The 20,863-nt window shown below is 42.8% G+C and overlaps 1 protein-coding gene across 1 annotated transcript in view; it reads left to right on the top strand.

Annotated features, from left to right (window-relative positions):
- CFAP299 (cilia and flagella associated protein 299) overlaps window positions 1-20,863 on the top strand; it is a 169,241-nt gene that overhangs the window by 52,364 nt on the left and 96,014 nt on the right. Inside the window, exon 3 of the mRNA XM_088531504.1 lies at window positions 2,483-2,573. Coding sequence (XP_088387630.1) covers window positions 2,483-2,573 — 91 coding nt within the window. The remainder of the gene's footprint in view (window positions 1-2,482; window positions 2,574-20,863) is intronic.

Genomic DNA, 20,863 nt, shown 5'->3' on the forward strand with positions numbered 1-20,863 from the left:
ATTTCTCAGATATAAATACTTTTTTTTTTTGCCTTTTTCTCCCCCTCTTTATTACAAAAAGCAGCCAGTTAAAGCAGCATGCTCTGCTCGAAATAATCTTGGTGCTCTGATATTATGAGATCAGCTGTGCTATGTTTAATTTAATTGTAATATTGTGTGTTTTTTTTTTTTTTTTCCCTTATGGGGGGATTGATCTCTTCTCCAGAATACCTACTGACAGGACAAGAGGAAATGGCCTCAAGTTGTGCCAAGGGAGGTTCAGGTGTTAGATATAGGGAAAAATTTCTACACAGTAAGAGTAGTCAAGCATTGGAATAGGCTGCCCAGGAAGTGGTGGAGTCACTGTCCCTGGCACTGTTCAAGAAATGTGCAGATGAGGTGCTTAGGGACACGTGTAACAGTATGGTGTTGAGAGGCTTATGGTTGGACTCGGTGATCTTAAAGGTCTTTTCCAACCATAATGATCCTATGAGTCCTATGATAGTAAGCTTATTTTAGTAAAATTCAGGCTATATCTTTGTTTGCCCTCCTTTTGTAGGTGTTGAAACATCTTGCACAAATGTAAGATGATTCTTATTCATACCTTAGGCCTTTCAGAGGTTGACCTTAGGAAGTTCTACCTCCATATGAGGAAGAACTTCTTTCCTGTGAGGGTGACAGAGCCCTGGCACAGACTGCCCAGAGAGGCTGTGGAGTCTCCTTCTCTGCAGATCTTCCAAACCCACCTGGACATCACCCTATGCCATGTGCTCTAGGTGTCCCTGCTGGAGCAGGAGTGCTGGACTAGATGATGTCTAGAGGTCCCTTCCAACCTCAACCATTCTGTGATTCTGTGACCTTACTGAGATAGACTCTAAGTCATCAACAGGTCCATTAACAAGTAAGGCATGGTAAAATACCATCCCAGGGAATTTGCTCAAGGATTATAGAATGCCGTTTATCTTGCATTTGTGATGTACTGGGATCTTTATTTTATGACACGCAGTCACTCCACAATTTTTAACATGGAGGAGGAGAGCCAATGACATGTACATATTTTTCTGAAATACTGTGGCTTGATTTGAGCCATGGAGTGATGTTTTTTTGTTTTGTTTCACTACCTTAAGTGGTTCAGGTATTTCAAATATAACATGTTGATAGAATTGTGTTGGTGATCAAGGGGTGAGAGAAAGCAAGTTTTTTAAGGAATGGTGATGCTTCTTATTAGACCATTAGCTGTAAGTGGATAAAAACAAACGGTATTTCAGGCATCAGAACCTGGTCTGGACCTAAAATGAGAGCCACAAGCTTAAAACTAAGTCAGGTGGAACAGTTGGTAAACATAGATGTAACATTAGTATCGATTTAATATTAAAATCTGCCAGACAGAATCTGGTAATCTTAATTTAGAGTTCTTAACTGGACAGGAAGAAGAAGATTTGATACTGCATTTCTTCTTTTATATCTAATTAACTGAGGAATTTTAATCCATATGTTTAGTCATTCTATTTAGCTTTTTTTATTATTTTTACAGTGCAGCAGATGCACTTCTGAAACAGCTTCTAGTTCCGCTCTTTCTGGCTAGCAGCTGGTGAAGTAGCCAGAGACGGACTTGACTGCTTTACATGACACTTGGGAAGCTCAGATGCAGGCTTTTCACCCATACAGTTTTAAGGATGCTACCAATGACTTCTACATTAAAGAAATTACTGGGGGAATTTTTAAAAATTTTCCTGGCATTTTTTAATTTGAGACTTCACACAATATATATTTGATATGAAGTTCTTTATTGTACTTTATCTATTTAGGTTTACAAATATTGCTCCTTTTTATTGAAATTCTTGCATCAAGATAGTGGCTGGGAAGTTCTAGTACTTTCCTTTTGAAGTAGATCTGAAAAGTTCCCAGGTACCATGTTGAAAAGTTAAGGATGAACTTTGAGGTCAATATTCCTTTTTGCTGTACTTGGGTTTTTTTTCCCTAATTTTCAGGAAGGAAAGTTGGGTTGCCTTTTCATGTTTTGTAATTCAAGATACTGAAAGTATACTGACCCTATCACACCCAATGGTCTAAATATGTAGTAGTTTATTTGATAAGTTCCTGGCTTAAGTCTATATTTGCTGGCTTAAGTGTATATTTGTCCACTGTGCAAGTTTAGTATTCCTGTGTCAACACGGTTTTGGCAATAATTCTGTAGTTATGTATTAAGTACTTGATTCGTCTTGGTATATAATTAAAACTATATGTAAGCGGTATTCTGCTTTTGACGACTATTCTATATAGTATGTCAGGAATAGCATTTACTTTAAAGAACGGTGTTAAGCGCATGAAAAGCGTTACTGCAGCAAGGATGCAAAGTCTGGGTAGGCAAAAGGGGAATTAACCTCCTGAGGGCAAAGACTATTTCTTTACATTCATGGAGCACTTAGCCCAGCAGGGTACTGAACCCTACATGTACAGTAATAATTGGTACCAGTAATATCTGTGTACTGCTGTTTTCCAGGTCTCTAGCAAGTGCAGGAAAAGAACTCAAGGATAACTTTTTGCGGGCGCTGGCTGAAAGAGAGGAAGCCAATCGTACTGGAAGAATATCTGTGAGTACCCATGAGTTATGGTTTTCTTAATAGCCTAAAAAGGAATCTTTTCTGAAATGGAAAATGAGGTATTTAACCTGAAGGTTGTGTGTGGAACATTTTGAAAAGATGGAGAGAAATTCTTTGGAACTTTGAGACTTATTGATGTTAGTTTATTTAAAAGCAAAATAAAGTAAAAATTGCTTAAAAACTCACAAGCAGGTAGGTGGTGGAGTGAAGGATACGAGAGAAGAACCTCTAGTGAAGAACATTGTGGTTTCATAAGAACTTGTGGGTTTCTCTCTTCCAAAATGCACTGCCATGTGGACTTTAAATAGAGGAAGATGCAGTTTGCTAATGAAGAACATGTTTTTGAAATACGTTAACGTTGATGGTATAGGAATTGCACTGCTGAGTTTGGTGCAAGGTACTTGAGGTGTTGATCCTAATACAGGAAAGGCTTATGAACGTGGCTGTGGGCCTCCTGACTCAGCTGGCTAACAAAGTTGGCTGTGTCCTTGGCCAACCAGGGTCTTATTTGCCTGGGTTAGTGCTGGCAGTGGCTGTGCTTTCGTTGCCCGCAGGTATGTAGGTGAGCTCTGGGGTGCCATTGCTGAGGCTCACAGCACTGCTTGTAGGGATCACCCAGATCAGCGGCCGTATCCTTAATAGGAAGGTGGACCTATATCCTACGCTCACCAACAGCTTTGGTCTTGCGTGGGGGAGAGCTTGTGCCAGCTTGCTGTACAAGGAGGGAGTTGAGAATTCCAGGCATTCAGCTCTTTCCATTTAAACTTCATAACGGGATGGAAAAGAGTCAGAAGCGGTCCTGCACATCTTGCTGCTGTGTATGGAGTAAAGCGGTGCTATTCCTTGCCACCTTTACAGGACAGCATGTCTGTGTTAGTGTCCCTCTCATCCAAAAAAGAGGGAAAAAAAGGTAGCAAAAGCAATAAGCATCTGGAAGTCCAAGTGATTGTGTTCATGTTCTCTTGTTCTGTTTGCTTAGGAAGTCAGTCAGGCACACAGTGATTTTTGCTTTCCTTTGTCTCTCATAACTGAAGTAAAACAATAACTTCCTTCCCTGTGTAGTTCTAGGATCAATATTTGTCCTTTTCTGGTTAGCTGATTAACCTCTACAATTTGCAGAGGAAATGCTGTATGCGGTCTGATTCCAAAACATATGTGAGCAAGATTGCTCATGAAGCTTCAAATACCTCGTGGTTTCAGCTGGCTGACAAATATCACAGGAGCTGTGTGCTTCTTGGGTTATTTAGGGATTCCTACAGGAGCTGGATGATGCAAAAGGTTAAAAAGCAGAGCAGAAACAAAACAGGGTGGAAGATATCAAAAAAGACATCATTTAGGCTAGAAAATGGAAGCAACTTGTGATTTGCTTCAGAAATTTACCATGACTTTTAAAAAGATGCAATTTTTTAGTTATAGCAATTACTCTTCTCTTTCCCTTTCTGGCTGTAGCTCTTGGGGCCCGCTATAACGAAGCTGTAATTTCTTAATTTTACAAGGAGGGACACTACCGAGTTGAACAGTATTCCGGGCAAGACTCAGTCGGTGCTAATAGAGCCGACTGGCCTTAGGCAGAGGGAGAAGGGCTGAGCCCAGCACTTGAGTGAGACTGAGATCTCCCTGCAGGTCACTTCTGAGAAGCCCAGAGCACCGTCCAGGAGGAGGAAAACCTCTCTTCCTCCTCACGGTGCCAACAAGGTGCCATGTCAGACAGGAGATGAGAAATGAAAGGTGGTTTTCTGCCCTCAGAGAGGGTCCAAGGCACTGGAAAGGGTTGCAGTCGCTGTTAGCTTCCCAGGATAAAGGATTTGTTGGGGATCACACAGCAGCATTCCTGGAGCACCTGAAATTGGATCCAGTGCAGCCAAGGAGCTCCTGGAAGCTTCCCCTAGAGCTTCTGCTCCTTGGGGGAGACTCAGTACTGAGAAACCTGGACAGGAGAAGGCACTAGAGGTTTATACACTTAAAAAGATATTTCAGTCCCTTTAATCCGCTAAACCCATGCTATACCTCATGCTCTATGATTTGGTTTCCTGTTCAGCTCCTGTCTTGTATTGTTTCTATTCTGCTTATGCTGCAGAGAAGATTGCCACAAGGTGGGCAGTCGCTGCAACTGTCTTAAACAGAGCTTGGTACATAAAGGGCTTGGGAGGGTGGGAGGGGAAGAGAAAAGACCATCTGTTTTTCTTTGCTAGATATGGCCCTACTTCTGTGCCAAAGGCCAGCTCCTTGTTAGTCAGCCTCTCCTATATGCAAAAAATAGGGTCAAATGTTTCCCAAAACATCTGATCTCCAAAACACAATGATTGCACACCCTTGTTTATTAGTAAGTCTACTCAACCAGGTGATCCAGAAAAGCCTGTAAGAGAAATAAGCAGCATGTGGTACTGGACAGTTTTGAGAAATAGACAGGGAGGGGGCAGGATAAGGTAACAATTCCCTAGTGCTGATTTCCAAAGTGCTTTGATCAATAACACTTCACCTGAAATGAAGTGTTCTGAGTCTTATGGTTGGGTATGTTCTGCAGGCAGACGCTTCCCTACTTCTTTACACAGGTGCATGTTTACCCTATCTAGCCCTCACCTATACCCTGGTATGTATTAACATACCAACTTCTCGTTGGTTCAGGGTGACAAAGGGCCCAGTATATGTCATGGTTTGTTTTTTAAAAAGCATCGGGAAGTTATGCAATGCTCAGGAACTTTTTTTTCTTTTTAATCTCAGAGCAAGGCTCACAGTTATTGTGTGAATACCTCAGACTGACCTGGGCAGAGAGGAGTGGCATTGTGGCAATGCACCTGCAGAGGCAGAGTATAGCATAAAATAGAGGGTGCTATTGGGTATAGCATAAAACATACACCCAATTCCATTTCTCTAGAAAGCATAGTATCAGATAAAGGAAAACTGGTATTTCCTCAAAGCAGGCTAATCAAATATAAAAGCACATGTTCTCTGCTTCTGCTGGTGGGTTGTCTTGAACCTGATGGCCAGAGAAAGCAAATTGACTGTGGTAGTTTTCCTTATGCTTATCTATAGCTTGAGAAGCTGATGGAGAAGCAACAGTTAATATCATCACATTCATTTTTTTTCTAATGATATGTAGTAGCAGAAAGGAAAAATCCTTCAGGATTAATTGCAGCGTGTTGATTGTAGGCTATTCAAATTGCTTAAAAATTGCATGATTAGATAGAATGGGTTTTCCTTGGGAAATTTACAGAATATTTAGATAGGAAGAACTTGACAAGGGAAAAAATATATGAAAGCAGAGAGCATGTTGTATAATAGATCAATTGTATCATTTTACTGACATAACAGCTATAAATGACTGCAAATTTCTCATGCAGGAGCAAGTGGTCGTATTTCAGATCAGCTGACAGCAAGGAATGTGGCATGTTGTTTGGGTGGCTGGAACTGTCTTCAGAAGTCCTCTGAGTTCACTCGAAGTGCTGATCAAAATACATAATTTCCTTCATTGCATGGTGGGTTGGATGGACATAGGCTGTAGTCTTTGCTGAATGCGACCCAGGGTAGTGAAAATTATTACTAGGTATCTTAAATACGTTAAAACCAGTAAGGAAAAGCAATCCTAGTGGGAAGTTTAATATTCCAAATGTATTTATAAAGCCAAAGCAGATAGACATTGGGGTTCAGCCTAACATATCTGTAACAAGAGGATGAGTTAAAGGCTAGAACATGAGATGAAAAATATCCACCGTGGCCTAGGAGCTTGAAGAAACAAAATCCTCAGTAGGAAGAGAACTCCTTGAAGTGATTAATGCTCTATTGAATCACCTCAGAACATCCCAAAACTGGAAACAATTTGTTTTCCTGGAGTAGCTCTGCTCCATCACTTCAGAGCACTTTCTCAGCATCAGGGTGCTTACATGGATATACTTTAGCAATCCGTATAGGAAATGTTTCTGAATGTATTTTTCTGTTTTTAAAGAGTGTGACAGAGGTGAATGCCTAAGCTGTGGATGGAAAAGTTTACATGGCGATCCAAGGATTTACTAATATTAGGGGGCATGGAGGAATTTTGATGAGGGTGACTGACATGGAATATAAGTCCTGTTTTGGCAGGAGAGATGTAATCTGGCTTCAGAGACGGGCATAGTTTGTTTTGCATTTAAAATTGTAAAATATCAATGCAAAACTTGTAATTCAGATCATGAAGTGCTAAGTTTACCTTATATGTGTATGTGTTTTTTAGCTTGTCTTTCTGTAGGATCCTGGTACCAAAATAGGGCAGCTGGCTGCTAGTTTTGCAGGGAAGCTGAGATCGAAGTGGCCATGTCTCTAGAGAAGTTGTTGCCTATTTGGGCACCGTTGAGTTAAATGGAGCCAAAACCCCAGCTGCTTTGTATGTGCGCTGCCCGATTTCAGTCTTCCTACAGACAGTGCTATTGAATGGCATGAGAGTGTATTAAATATGAATGAGGAACTTGGGTTCCACGCTGCTCTCTCTCTGCTTCTGCTGTAAACTGAGATCCTGCTGTATTAAAGTGGACCAAATGAATTTCATCCTCAGCCTCTTTAGCATTTTAAGCAGTAGCAGGTTCTTTTACAGATGTAAACCTAAGCCTAGCAGGTGCTGGAGAAGTTAAAACAGATGGCGCACACAAGATGGTCCGTTTTGATGGCCCATCTATCTTTTGGAAGATTTTTTTTGTAATTTCTGGGCCCCCATGACCCTTTCTGGGTGCCTATTCCTCAAACAGTCCCAAAGAACCTTGTCATTTCCCCATAAATAACTAATAACCCATTGTTTTATTTGGAAAAACTATTTTCCAGAACAATTTGTGTGCATTTGAAGAGCCTTTTAGCATTCACATTTAAATGCCCTCCCTTGGTTCTTATTTCAGGTAGACTTTGTTTTGTAATATTACTGCAAGACAAGCAAGAAATCTTAAGATATGTGAGTAATCTCTGTGAACTGTAATGGTGCTGATAGAAAAATGGTGATACTTTCTTCAACCTTTTTTTTATTTCTTTCTTGATCACTGACTTAAAAGCATTAGTGCCTGTGAAAACGATCATTTTCAGCCCTTGACCCCTTATGGAAGGGTTATTTCATTTTTTTATAGCTGTGGATAATCCAACCCAAGGATCTGGCTGCCTAATGCAACCAAGCACAGTGACTTTCACGTTGGAGATGATAACCTCAGGAGGCAGCAGCAGAGAAAGGCAAAAGGGGGCAGTGCATGGAAACCTGCAGTGGCAATGAATGAAATAAACAGTCATTCTGTCAACAGCTCATTTCTTTTGCTCAAATCAGCTAATGGTCTGATAAGCGAGACTCTGTGAAAACCAGCTGTTAGAAAGGACATTGAAAGCTTTCAAGAAAGAAGCATAATAAGGCAGCTGGAACGAGAGCTAATAGGCCTTAAGAGATATTTTGATTTGTTTATTTTAATGTAGAATATGCAATATTTGTAAATAATTTCTGCCTCAGCATCCAAGGGATTGGCCACCTTGCTTGTTAATGTGAACAGCTTTATAGCTGCATTTTCTACATACCTGTAGACTGTTGGATTTCATTAGGAATGGTGTTTGTTGCCAGGAGTGATGATAGCTGATCTACAGACTCCCGGCAATTGAATGTTTACTGCCTGAGCCCCCTGGTACGATGCTTTTGAACCCCAAGTCATGCAACTGTTATGTGGCTTCTTGCAAAGCGCTCAGTGACCTAGCAATTCCAGCCATTGCTTAACTAACCAATACTGCAGATGCTTGCAGTCTGATCCGTATTTTGGGTTGTAGAACCATCAGTGACTCCAGCACACGTGCGATGTTCACCTCCAAGTCATTTCTGTTGGGCACAGAGGTCAACCACAGGCCTCAGCTGAAATACGTATGTCCAGGACTGAAGCAAACAGCCTCAGATTTTATATGACTTGTTGCAACTCCAAAAGCTTATTCTGCCATTCTCTGAAAGAAACGTTGGTGTGGGGCTGCCTTGCAGATGTAGCCAGGTATCAGCAGCCTGGTGAGAGCTGATAGATGAGGGCTTGGAACAGGACTGGAGCCTGTATACTGTGTACAGCAAGCTGCATGTGTTGTTGCTGGCAGGTGTTACATTTTTTTGGAAACTTGCATATCTCTTAATTAGTCTTTAGATGTGATTTAAAATATGCTGCTTGTGTTGTTTTTTAATTTTCCTCTTTTCAGGGAAAAATGACAAGTAATAAAATGGGTTCAAGGAAATGTAGCATCTTGGAGGATCACATTTGTATGCTTAGGAAAAGCAGCTGTATTTTAAGAAAAAGGATTATTTTTTTTTAAGCTCAGCTTAGAGTAAGGGTGTGATTTTTTTACTCCCTGTTTGCCCTAACTTATCAGTGCTTTCCTCAGACATAGTTTCTTGTTTGCAAAACAGAAATATGAGAATCCATTGGCTTCAAGCCTCTCCTAGTCTCCTTTTCATTCCTAGTGTTGCATGATTTCATTTGCATCCTGTAAAAAGTGTGTTCTCAACTTTTGGTTAATACTGCACTGCTGAAGTGTCAAGGGAAGATGGGATACAGAGAAGGTTACTCCAAAAACGAGAGCTTTTAATTCTGCCCCGTTCCTGGTAAAACATCTAAGAAGCTGCATGAGAAATTGAGACAAAGTGGTGAGAGCAGAATTGGGCTGCTGTTGTTCTATGCCATGTTTGCAAATGTTTGCCTCATTTTCAAGGTGTGGGTTTTACATCTCCAATGCTTACAAGTTTCATGGAATCTGTTATCTTTCCTGTTATGTAGCCATGGGGTATGAAAAGGAATGTAACTTGTTTTTCCATCTCTTTTCACGCTAATCTACGTCTGCTATCGGGTACTCCAGGGTTTTCAGCAGGGTAGGGATCTTGTAGATGACCTTGCAGGTTGGAACAGGAAGCACATAAGGCTCCACCATGCTTATAACAGCTCAATGCTGCGAGTTTTGAAGCAAAGTGAAGATATTGTGTTGCTTGTGGATAAATAATGCCTTATTGTGTTGTTAGATCCAATATAAGCATCTGACATAAGCATCCCAAAGATGGTAAGTTATGAAGTTTTGTTGCAAGTGTTTGAAACGTTATTTGACTGCAGTTTGCCCTAGAGAGCAGGGTGTTTGGTGGTGTCTGCGTGAGCTTCGCAGCTGCCTGGGCAAAACCCATACTGGTGCCTTTACCTAGGAAATAGTTTTCACTGTGAATAGCAAAATTGTAGCACCACATAGAGAAATGAACTATCTAGAAGAGACCTAAGGAAAAAATGTGTAATTTTCAATTTGACTGTTAATCTTCAAAAGGAAACAAATCTAAATCTCAAGACTATTTGTAAATATTTCAGCTCGTATTTAGAATAGTGTCACAGGGTCCAATCCTTGTACTAGAAGCTGCATAGTTAGGAGAGCTGATAATGGTTTTTGGCTGCTATCCTGTGGAGAAGGGAAAGGGAGGCATTTTTGCCTTTAAGAGATAAAGAAAATTGTTTCTCAGCATGCCATGAGCTCTTTGCAGCGGTGCTGGGATAGGCTCCTCTGCCGACAAAGCCGTTGCAGGACCACTCTGTGTATTCAGTGCTCAAGAAACGGCTTGTGACAAGATTGGAAAGACTTGGGACCTTTTAGCTTTCACAGAGCTTGTAGACAGCGGCTTAAATTGTCAGAAAAGAAAACCTTGGCCCTCGCATGCTTAGTTTTCTTTCCTATTTTTATGCCACGCCATCAGCATCACCATTCTACTGAGGGAAGCACAAGTGAGCTTTTCCAGTTCGGCCTGCCTGGATCACAAACTGCGACGCAGAAAAATAAACAGCACCACTTGAAAGTCAGAGCTACCTTACTGAATGTCCTCTAGGCATGTATCTTGGCATATCCACACCTGATAATTATGCACGTATTGCATAAATGCCAAATAAAACAATGCAAGTGAAGACAGACTGTAAACCTAAAATATACAAGGTAGAAGTCTCCCTCCCTCTCACTCCCCCTCGGTCTTGGCTTAAAAAGGAGAGAACCAGATCATCAGATGTGTTTTTTCGTTCTGTTTTGCTTTCTAAATCTATGCACGTTTCTTGAATGTTCAAGTTATCTATTTTTCACATCACTGCAGCTTTATGGGTGGTTCCATTTGCACTGTGAGAATGCTGTGAGACTTCCCTGGGAACTGGACGGTAGAGTTTAATGGCAGTATCTGGACTCATAAATGGATGTCTAGTTTGAATGTCTAGTGGCCTGGGCAAGGTGACAACTGGTTATTAACTCTTGTATAAAATGGAAATGGGCTTTCTTGGAAGTCTGAAGAAACAGGTTAGAAGCTCGTACATATCGGTGTCTCAGGCCAAAGTTCTTGATGTGCAGTGAGATGTTATCTGTGACGTAACTTTGTGGCACTAGGTGGTCAAATAAACAAATCCAGGCAAAGAATAATGTGTAAACTACTGGAGATGGTATCATAGAATCATAGAATGCTTAAGGTTGGAAGCGACCTCTAGAGATCATCTAGTCCAACCCCGTACACATGCAGGGTCACCTAGAGCACGTGGCACAGGACTGCATCCAAGCGGGTTTGGAAGATCTCCAGAGAAGGAGACTCCACAACCTCTCTGGGCAGCCTGTTCCAGTGCTGTCACCCTCACTGTTAAATTTTTCCTTAAGTTCCTGTGGAACTTTTGATGCTTGAGTTTCTGGCTGTTTCCTCTAGTTCTGTCAGTGGCCACCAGTGAAAAGAGACTAGCACCATCCTCCTCACTCTCTCCCTTGAGGTACTTCTAGACACTGCTCAGGTCCCCTCTCAGCCTTCTCTTCTCCAGGCTGAACAGGCCCAGCTCCCTCAGCCTCTCCTCATAGGGCAGATGTTCCAGGCCCCTGATCATCCTTGTAGCCCTGCGCTGGACTCTCTCCAGCAGCTCCACATCCCTCTTGTACTGTGGGGCCCGGAACTGGACACAATACTCCAGATGTGGCCTCACCAGGGCTGAGTAGAGGGGCAGGATCACCTCCCTCGACCTGCTGGAGACGCTCTTCTTAACGCAGCCCAGGATCCCATTGGCCTTCTTGGCCACGAGGGCACCCTGCTGCTTCATGGTCAACTTCCTGTCCACCATGACACCCAGGTCTTTCTCTGCAGAGCTGCTCTCCAGAAGGTCGGTCCCCAGCCTGTACTGGTGTCTGGGGTTATTTCTCCCCAGGTGCAGGACCTTGCATTTGGCCTTGTTGAATTTCATCAGGTTTTTCACTGCCCAGTTGTCCAGTCTATCCAGGTCCCTCTGGATGGTCCCTCTGGGCTACCCCAGCATAGCCCTCTGGGGTATCAGCTACTAGGGTAATTCCTTATTATTCAGGAATAGAAGGAAATAGCAGTGTATGCTCTGTAAACTACAGCTTGTTTTTTGTTATTTAATGGCAAATAGAAACAACCCTCACGAGTGCTCCTTGCTTCTGCTCAGCGTCCAGGGAGCTCGAGGCCGATGCTGTGAGCGTCTGGCTCCTCCAGGAAGGGGCAATTTTGTACTCTTTGCGTGCGCTAAATGGCAGCAATGAGATGATGCATCTCTTCGGCTTTGAAAGGCAAGTGGGGACGCCTGCTCTTTGCTCAGTAGCCTTTCTCTCTCTCTTCTACCTTTGAATGGGACTGTAACTAAATAGCCTTGCTCATCCTCACTCCAAAGCCACCTGTTTGTCCTTTGCCCTATTCTTGCTCCTCATTCTGGCTAATTTTTTTTTCCAAAAAATCTCCCCAGGCCACTTCTCTTTGATTTGGGAACCTTTGGCTTTGAACTTTGGCTTTGACTCTGCAGTGCATTGCCTGAGACATCCCTTTTCTTAAGATAACTGTATAACATAGAGCATGACAGGCCCGGCAAGTGCTTACCGTCATTACTGTAGTAAAAATAGAGATATTTAAAACTTGGTGTTCATGAACAGTTAAATCTCATTTCTGTGCAAGTCACTTATGAAAATGTCGCAGACATCAGTGGGATCTGGGTATGAGATGAGCAAAAAAGAACTGTTTGATAGTAGTTCTTGCTGATGGTGTGAGAGGGTTGTTCTGCTACTGAGCTACCTGGATATGACCCTGTTATTGTTTATAAATACCCCAAAGGGTCCTAGCAGCCATCCAAAGGTAAATGAAAATTAACTTGGCCGAGTTCCTTTCGGAGTGTATTTTAAGTCTGAGTGATGCCTTAAGCAAATGGAAGACCACCTGACGCGCACGACTCGCTTCCTGAGACAGTGAACATTATTCTGTTTTCTTTTTCTTTTTTCTTTTCATTTTTCCTTTTTTTTTCCTTCCCCATTCATCAGTTTGATACTTTCATCTCCTTTTTAAGTCACGGCCTTTCAAGCAGGGGTGAAACTGACCTGTGAGTAATACATGTTCTCATTATTCCATCACTCTGCCCTACAAAAGAGGTAGGTGGGAGTATGACCTGCCCTGGAAGCCAGCGAGCACTCTCACTTCCTTTTGGGCTGCACTAAATAGCATCATTTTCATGGTCCTCAGGTAAAAATGAGATATGTCAACTGTATTAGCAAAGCAGGAGTGGTGAAGCCATGCCCATGTAATTAGGTGCAAAGTAATGTCTGACGCCTCTGCCAGGAAGGGAACATAAAGACTAAATTTTGAGTCTGAAGCCTTCCAACGCCATCGGATGTCATTTAGGCACAAGCAAGGCTCCACTATTCCTTTTGACCCCATAATGCTCTTGCCCTGTTTTCTGTGTCCACAAATCCCCTCTGTGTTCCCTTTCTGAAGAGCACGAGGTGGAGGAATGGATGGATTTAATCCTTTCTTCACATTACACCAAGTGTGCAGCAGTGCTGCTGCCAAAGACCTGGCCTATGTTCTGAAAGCAGATGGTGAATGTGTATATCTTTACCTGAAGACCTAACTCCTCCTGTGCTCCCCGCTGTGTTTTTAGCATCCCCACGTTACATAAAGTGTGAGATTTCTTCCCAAGTGCTGCTTTGGGAGGTGCAGCTTCAGCATCGTTGCGTCTTTGACAGCCTTATGTGGTACCTGCATTAAGGTGTAAATCACGTTTGAGTTGCAGATTCATAATTTGGCCCTCAAAATATGAATTTTCAGTGACTAAAGTATTTTTCATGTGGGGAAGACATCTAGTTTAGACCACTTGTTAGAATCCCTTGGGACCTGGCCTCGCCCTTGTGCATGATGGCAGGGTGCAGAGTTGTTGGTATTTCCTTTCTCCACTGCAGTGCTGAAGATGGGAGCTATGGTCCCTTTCGAGGGGGTTTCCATGATGCACTGGTTGGGTCTCTCTGTGGTACTAAACTTTCTTTTGGACTTATTCTGTGTGTTGTCCAAGTTGCCATTGAGTAGAACCACATCAGCAACAATCTGGAGATCTTAGGTTATACTAGTGGGTCTTGAGGTGGGTCTGTCTCCCATCCCAGCTCATGGTGGAGAGGCCGTGTCAAATGCTAAGAGGAACTGTGATCCTTTGGGGCTGTAGTGTCTGCATTAAAGAGTTTTTCGGACCTGTGTTTAACTTCAGCTGAAACTGGTAGAGATTTGTTTTTTGAATAATATCTCAGTAGCCTTGAGGTAACTTGGAGTTTTCCGAACAGAGCCAGTAGCTGTGCCCTGAATGTGCGGACAGTGTAGCAAAATTCAGATCAGTTCCTGAAGCCGTGAGAGGACCTAGAGGGTGGGGCCACACTTTAAGAAAGTATAAGACAAAACCCCGAAAAAATAATGATGCTTCAAAAGCATGAGGAAAAAACCACCACAGGCTGACAGATAACACATTACCTCAGTGACTGCAAATTGAAGTGAATGCAAGATTTCAGGTGTTGCAAAAATAAATCTGCCACAACAAAGGCTAATTGGCAGCAGATTGGCCTGGCGGTGTTTTCCTCAGCTGCAATCCCAGCCTCGAATTTGCCCCTCAGCAGTGTTGGGATTATTTTTGGGTAGCCTCTGCTAGCCCTGCTGTGCCAGTAACCTCACACAAGCAGGTGCACCTGAGTGGCTCCTGTTTGGTTAATGCAGAGAACAAAGTTAATGCTTTACCAGGTGCGACTCACATGTGTTGGAGCCAGGGAGAGGGTCAAGGCTGGGCGCAGAGCTGCGTGTTGGTGGGTGCCTGCGGCTCCAGCGGGAACCCCTGCAGCTTTGGGAGCAGCTTGTGGCTTCACTTGAGGGGGAAGGTGCATTAGTTTAAGGGGCTGGTGAAGCCTGTGCCTCTGTGAGCATGAGAAGTGTCCAGAGCAGGCAAGTGCATCTGCAGTGCTTGTGCTATTCTGAAACCCTTGCATTCATGCCTGAGCATCCAAGACAGAACAGCATAGAAAACTGGATCTATAAATACCAAAGTTACAGATATTTATAGGCTTGTATATTAAATATTGTAAATGTGTCACTTGAATTGTGCCATGCTATAGTGCTTTCAGTTTTGGGCAATGATCAGATGTGCATGAGGAGAATTTAACACAACTGGAAGACCTGTATGTCAGTACATATAGTCACATGCTCCATAATAACTCCTTGCCACTTTTCAGAAGAAAAAAAGGTATTAGAAGGAAGGAAACAGTTAATGGGATAAACAGATGGATATGGTATATGCAAGTTTATGACCCACGTGGAGATAGGCATGTAGTGGAGCAGGGATCTAAAGTGACGAAGCTAAAACGCTGGGAAATAACTGGTGAGGAAAGAAATTGCCAGGTCATAGATACTGGGAGATACACTGGGGCAACATATAGAATTTCTGTTGAAAGCCTCACTTGGTGCTGCTCACACAGGCACTGAGCAGGAAGCTTCAGAGGGAAGGCCAGGGATGCTCTGCAAATCAAAATAGGTTGTAGCTAGATTTTGTCATTGTCAGCTAAATTCTTTAGGGCTGCAGCAGAGATGTAGTCAGCCAAGGGTTTAATTCTCCAATTCTCTTGGCAACTTTCATTGGTCGGTGCTTCCCGCTGCGTTATTTTGATGGCTCTCATTCCTCCTGCATGGCGTTTCTCCACGGTGTCTCGGCCTCGGCGCAGCGCTCGCTCCTCCGGCGCTCTCCGGGCTGGTGCCTGCTTCGTTGTATTCCCCTGGTTTGTTTTCCTTTAAAGAAGCTTTTAACACGAAGTTTTAATAGTGTGGCCTCAAACTCCTGTTTTCAACCATTGCTAAAAGCACGTCGTTTTTATTGATGTTAGTGTGAGCAGAATTTTGACGCAGGACTTCTGCTTTATATTGGGCAGAAAAATACTGTCAAATTAGAGGTGATTTTGAATTTTCCTAGAGGAACTCATGAAAATAAATCTTGCATGTCTCAGCTGAATTACAGTAACATGAATTAGTGTTCAGAGTAATTACAAAAAAAGAAAGTGAAAAAGGAAGTTGAGATCAAAATGGTCTGTGACACTTCTCTAGCAGAGGCAAGTGCAAGGGCAAACATTCTGTCCTGGTAACAGCCACTGAAATCCTGGTCGTTGGGAGTGGTGTCCCTTGAGATGCAGCCTGCTATATGGGCCCGTTGTTGAATTGAACCTTGAGACACACTCAGCGTTGGTGTTAGTAGAAAGAACAAGCTAAATAAAAGGAAAGAGGTTAAACCGAATGGTTTCTCCAGTTTTCTGTTGCTTTCTAACCTTATCTGTTGTCTTTTCCTCTGCCTGCTGTTTCTTCCATCTTCCGTGTTGCTTTGTAAATATTTAAGTGTTTTTTTTCTTGATTTTGACTGCTGAAGCCGAGCGCATCCATCGTGCCTGCTGTTGCAAAGCCCGAGGCGCTTCCCTGCAGGTTCCTTGTGAACGGGGCTCCCCCGGCAGCCCAGCGCCGAGCTCCCCGCAGCTGCAGCCACTGCGGGGTACAGAGTGAGCAATAGTGCTCTCGCATTGCCCAGGAGCAAGGTAAATGCCAGATGTGCAGCCTCCCAAAGGCTCTTTGAGGCCATGGGGACATGCTGGTTCTGACCTGTCCTGTGCGGCTTTCAGCTGCGTTTGCTGTGTCATCTGAAATTAGCACAGAAATGTGTTCCCCAAGTAGAGGAAAATGAGAATGAATGTCTTCTGTGACTATGTATAACTATTAACTCCACTAATTTCAGGTTGTCTGCTAAAAGTAAGCTCAAGAGAAAGCTAAGGTTTGCTATGGCCTGGTCTGTGAGGCTTCAGTTGTGATCTAGTACTAGATAGCTGTTGTCAGCAAGAGCTGATAAAGTGACAACTCTGAAGTGTGTGAGAATGATGTGTAGCAGAGGGAGACTTCTCGAGCTATCCAAACACCTCCTGCACAGTGTGCAGAATACACTGGCAGGTAGGGGCAAATGCAGTTCAGGCAGACTATGAAAAATCTCAGATCACTGTGGGGCAAACCACATTTTTTTCAAGTCTTTCCAGAGAGAAGCACCATATTCAACTGCTTTGCATCAGCTGTAAGTTTTTCCCCTGTGTTACTTATTTTTTGTTGTTATATTTCTTTCCCTGTGCTCACATGCAAGCATACGTTTACAATATTTGCTGTACTGAATTAGTTAGCATGGCCAAATGAAACAGCCCAAGGTTACATTAAGAAATCTTCTCCAGTGCTCCTTTGTATTTTCTCAGTAGGCTTGTCCTTAAAGAGCATTTCAAACTATTGATGAGTGACCAAATTCTGTAGTCCTTAAAAATAAGCAAGTAGAAATGCACACGCACACAGAAGTAGAAGGGCCGCTTTCTTTTTATGACTACACGTTTTGTTTAGGCAAAGTCAAATGAATTGCTTCTTACTTTTTAACTAATAGCTACTGCATGAGCTTTTTTGTATTAATAGATCAAGTTAAAAATAAAGATTTCACCTTTTAGAAGATAAATCTTACAGCTTGGAGAGTGATATGTAAGAGGTAACTTCACTTGGGCTGTTGGCATATGCCAAAGAAATGTAATGGCGAAAAAAAAAAGGATGCTGAATGTCTCTGGTTAATATGGACTCAGCTTCTGCCTATTTCATTTGAAACCAATGCAGTAGAGAACCTAGAAGTGTGTTTAATTACAAGCATGCACACAGCTTTGTATTTAGTGAGGTCTGGATGTGTGCGCAGAGATAGATGTGTGTGCAAACCTCATGCTGCTTTGCAGGGAGGTGTATTGTGGATGTTATCCTGCCCAGTCCTTTGCCCGCTGGTGGTCCTTAGCTCAGCCTAATTCCTGCAGTTTCTTTCTAGTGAACACTGTGGGTAGAGAAAATAGTAAAGTCTTAATTGTCTGCATTGTGCTTACTAATAGAAGAAAAGTTGTAAACAAGGAAGAGATAGTATTAGAAAAAGTGTTCCCATGGGTTTAATGACAGTTACTTAGATGGAAAAAGAATAGATTTGTCTCCTTGGACAAAGTTTACTTAGGGATGGGTTCGCTACAGCTGCATTGGGCTTTGGATGGCGCCTTGTGTGAGCTGTCATAAGTGATGTTCTTGCTGGGGGATATATAGGTGGGTCACTGTTGTAACGGAGATTAAGACATTAGTTCTCCTCAGGTCACTGCAGTTTGTATACTTTCTACTTACACAGTTTATTCACTTTTCTTCTATTGCTTTAGCTTTCCTCCTTCAAAAAACAAAATTGTATTTCGGAATTACTAGTGGTTTTTTATGTTTCCTTTTAAACCTAAAGCCAGGGGTGGTTTCTCTGCCTACCTTTTCCGTTTATGGAAATGTCATTGATTGATGCTTTGTTTGACTGCCTTTCTCTTCCTGGCCTAACACTAAGGACCCATCAAGTGAACAATGTCACAGCCACTTGAGTTTCATATAAGCACAGATATAATCAGGCATATTGATTCTTTCCTTCCTGCATTTCCTTTCGATGTAATTAAGAACAAGTTTCTGCTTGTGAAATAACTCTTGCCCGTTCCTCAAAGCAATTACTTATTCAAAACCTGAGTGCTAAGTAAACTAAAGAGAATTAATTTAAAGAGAGAACAAAGGTTTTCTTTTGGGTAATAGTACTTTTTTTTTAAATAGGAAGTTGTATATCCATGAGTTACAGGAAGCCCAAGTTTTGGCCTGGCGAATAAAAGGGAACATAACTTGGGCTAAAATATAGCATGTGGAATAGGAGAGTAGGATGTGCCTTTGTGCCAAATCTCTTTTCCCTCAGAGGGCTGGAGCAGGAGGGGACAGGAGACTCTGTCTGCACTACCAGAGTTGTTGCACTGGCACCTGCTGCATGGCCTGTGCAGGGTGCTGAGAACATAGCTTGTTTGTGCAAAGAAGTTGGATTTTGGCCTAAGTCAGTTGAGAAAAACAAGATCTGTTTATAGTTGAGGGAGATGTAAGGGAAATGCAGCAGCCCAGGGATATGTGTGAGAAATGTGGCAGAAAGATTTGCAGATTGGCCTCCTCTGTGTTGCTTCTGCAGTGAAACTGCTCTTGGCAGTCAGCAGTGCCTGGTTTGATAGGGGAACAATTGTGGTGTCACAAGTTTGGTACAGCATTAGGACACATCAAAACAGAATGATTTCAAGAGGCGGAGGAGGGGGGGGGAAGTCTTGCAAAAGTGACACTGAAGAAAGAGCTCTAATGCTCTCCAGGATAACAGGAGAATGTAAATGGGCTCTTACCTGCTTCTTCTTTCGACTAGTTGCACTTCAAATGCCAAGAAGTCATTGGCAGCAGGTGGTAATAGATACAATGCAATGTACAGTAAAAAGCAGAACTGATAGACAAGCACTTTTTGTTCCTTGGCTTTGGAAAGAAACGGTTGTCAGTGCCTCTCCATTTTCTTGACACACTGCACAATGGCAGTATTTGTCTTCGGTTTGTGGACCCAGAACGTTCGGCGTGGAGCAGACCTTGCTCAGCAGAGGCAGTAATAACTTGGTCAGTCATGCAGCTGAAGGATCAAGTTGAAAGTCAAAATTAAGAATAATTCCCAGCACTATTGTGTTTCAGCCTCAGGTCAAGGCTTGCACTGCTCAACCATTTGCCCTTGTTGTGGGCACCGAAGACAGGATGTGAAGTTGATTTGCACGTTCATAAACTTGGTAAGGTAGTTTTGAAAGTGGAGAGGGGGACTAGCCTCTCAGGTGACCTAACAGTAAATGCTCTATAAGATAAAAGATATGTTCCTGGTTCCTTGCCCTCCACTCCCGCCAACTCATTTTTATTCCTTTTCAGAACCTTATCCTGAATCCAAGCTCTGTTCAAAACTGGGATGTGAAGTTCAGTTCTCGTTGTCTAAAGCTGTCATGATATAATTGATAAATATTTTTGATGGAGCATCTTGGGCACTGATTTTTTTTGGATAGGTTCTCCACTGCACATACCTCAAATTCTTTTGTGCATAAAGGAAGAAAGGCTGCAAAACAGAGTCAGAAACTCAGGAAGGACATCTGCAATTAAAGCTGGCATGCCTAGAAAGGGGAGGCTCCCTCAGAAACAACAGAGGGCTGAGCAGTTGACATTTCTGGGGTAAAATCGGACCAAATGTCAGTTAAGAGCTCACATTACCTTTGGAAATGGAATTGCAGCATGGTAATAATGGAGCTGTGACAAGAGGGGGCAGGAATGCTCCACAGTGTTCAAGGATGCAGCACGGCTGCCTGTGCACACAGGGACTGGAAGAACCATCTGCCAAAGAGAAGGAGAGAGGATTGGGTGCCTGGGAAAGAGCAGTGCTATTGGGCCAGCGCAGGGCTTGCACTGAAATGAACTCAGGATATTTATAAAATGCATGTTACTAAATATATAGGTTCTTCCCATCAGGCTTGTAACAAGCACATGCATCTCTCTTTTGCCACTGTGTCTCTTTGTGGCATGAGGCAGGAGATGATCTGGCATTAAGATAAATTTTTCAAAATTCAGCTGTGTGTGTTTTGCTTATTTTCTGCTCTTCTGAGGATTCATGGAAGAGCTGCTAATGTCTGCGTAAACTTTTTTTTAAATGTAAAAGTTGTCTGTCATCCACTGGCAGGAGCGCATGTTGTATTTTGAGTATTTACTTAATCCTGCTGGAGGTGGCTTTTAGCTCAGACTGCATCCTCTAGCTCTATTTATTCCCCCTCCCCACCCCAAAAATAAAGAAAAAGGGACATTCAGAAGTTCTAGAGCGATGTCACCATATTCTAGCCCCGTGTCCCATGCCAGTGAGGGTGTTCCCTGGAGGCCGTTCCTTCTCTGTCTGTGCAGGACAACTTTGCCAGCCCTTGAGAGCACGTTCACTGAGTGGACTTAGTGGAAGGGAACGTGGCCTAGGAAACAAGGATCGGGCTACAGAATTAGTTCTGCAGAGACTGTCCCTGCAATGCCCAAGGCCACACTTGCTCCGTGTGGAGCCTGAGGATGGTTTCAAGCACTGTAGATGGAGCCAGGGTTTCACTTGAAT

This window comes from Tinamus guttatus, unplaced genomic scaffold (genome assembly GCF_059628265.1).
Source record: "Tinamus guttatus ecotype Peru unplaced genomic scaffold, ASM5962826v1 Tinamus_guttatus_pri_ptg000423l, whole genome shotgun sequence".
Taxonomy (NCBI): Eukaryota; Metazoa; Chordata; class Aves; order Tinamiformes; family Tinamidae; genus Tinamus; species Tinamus guttatus.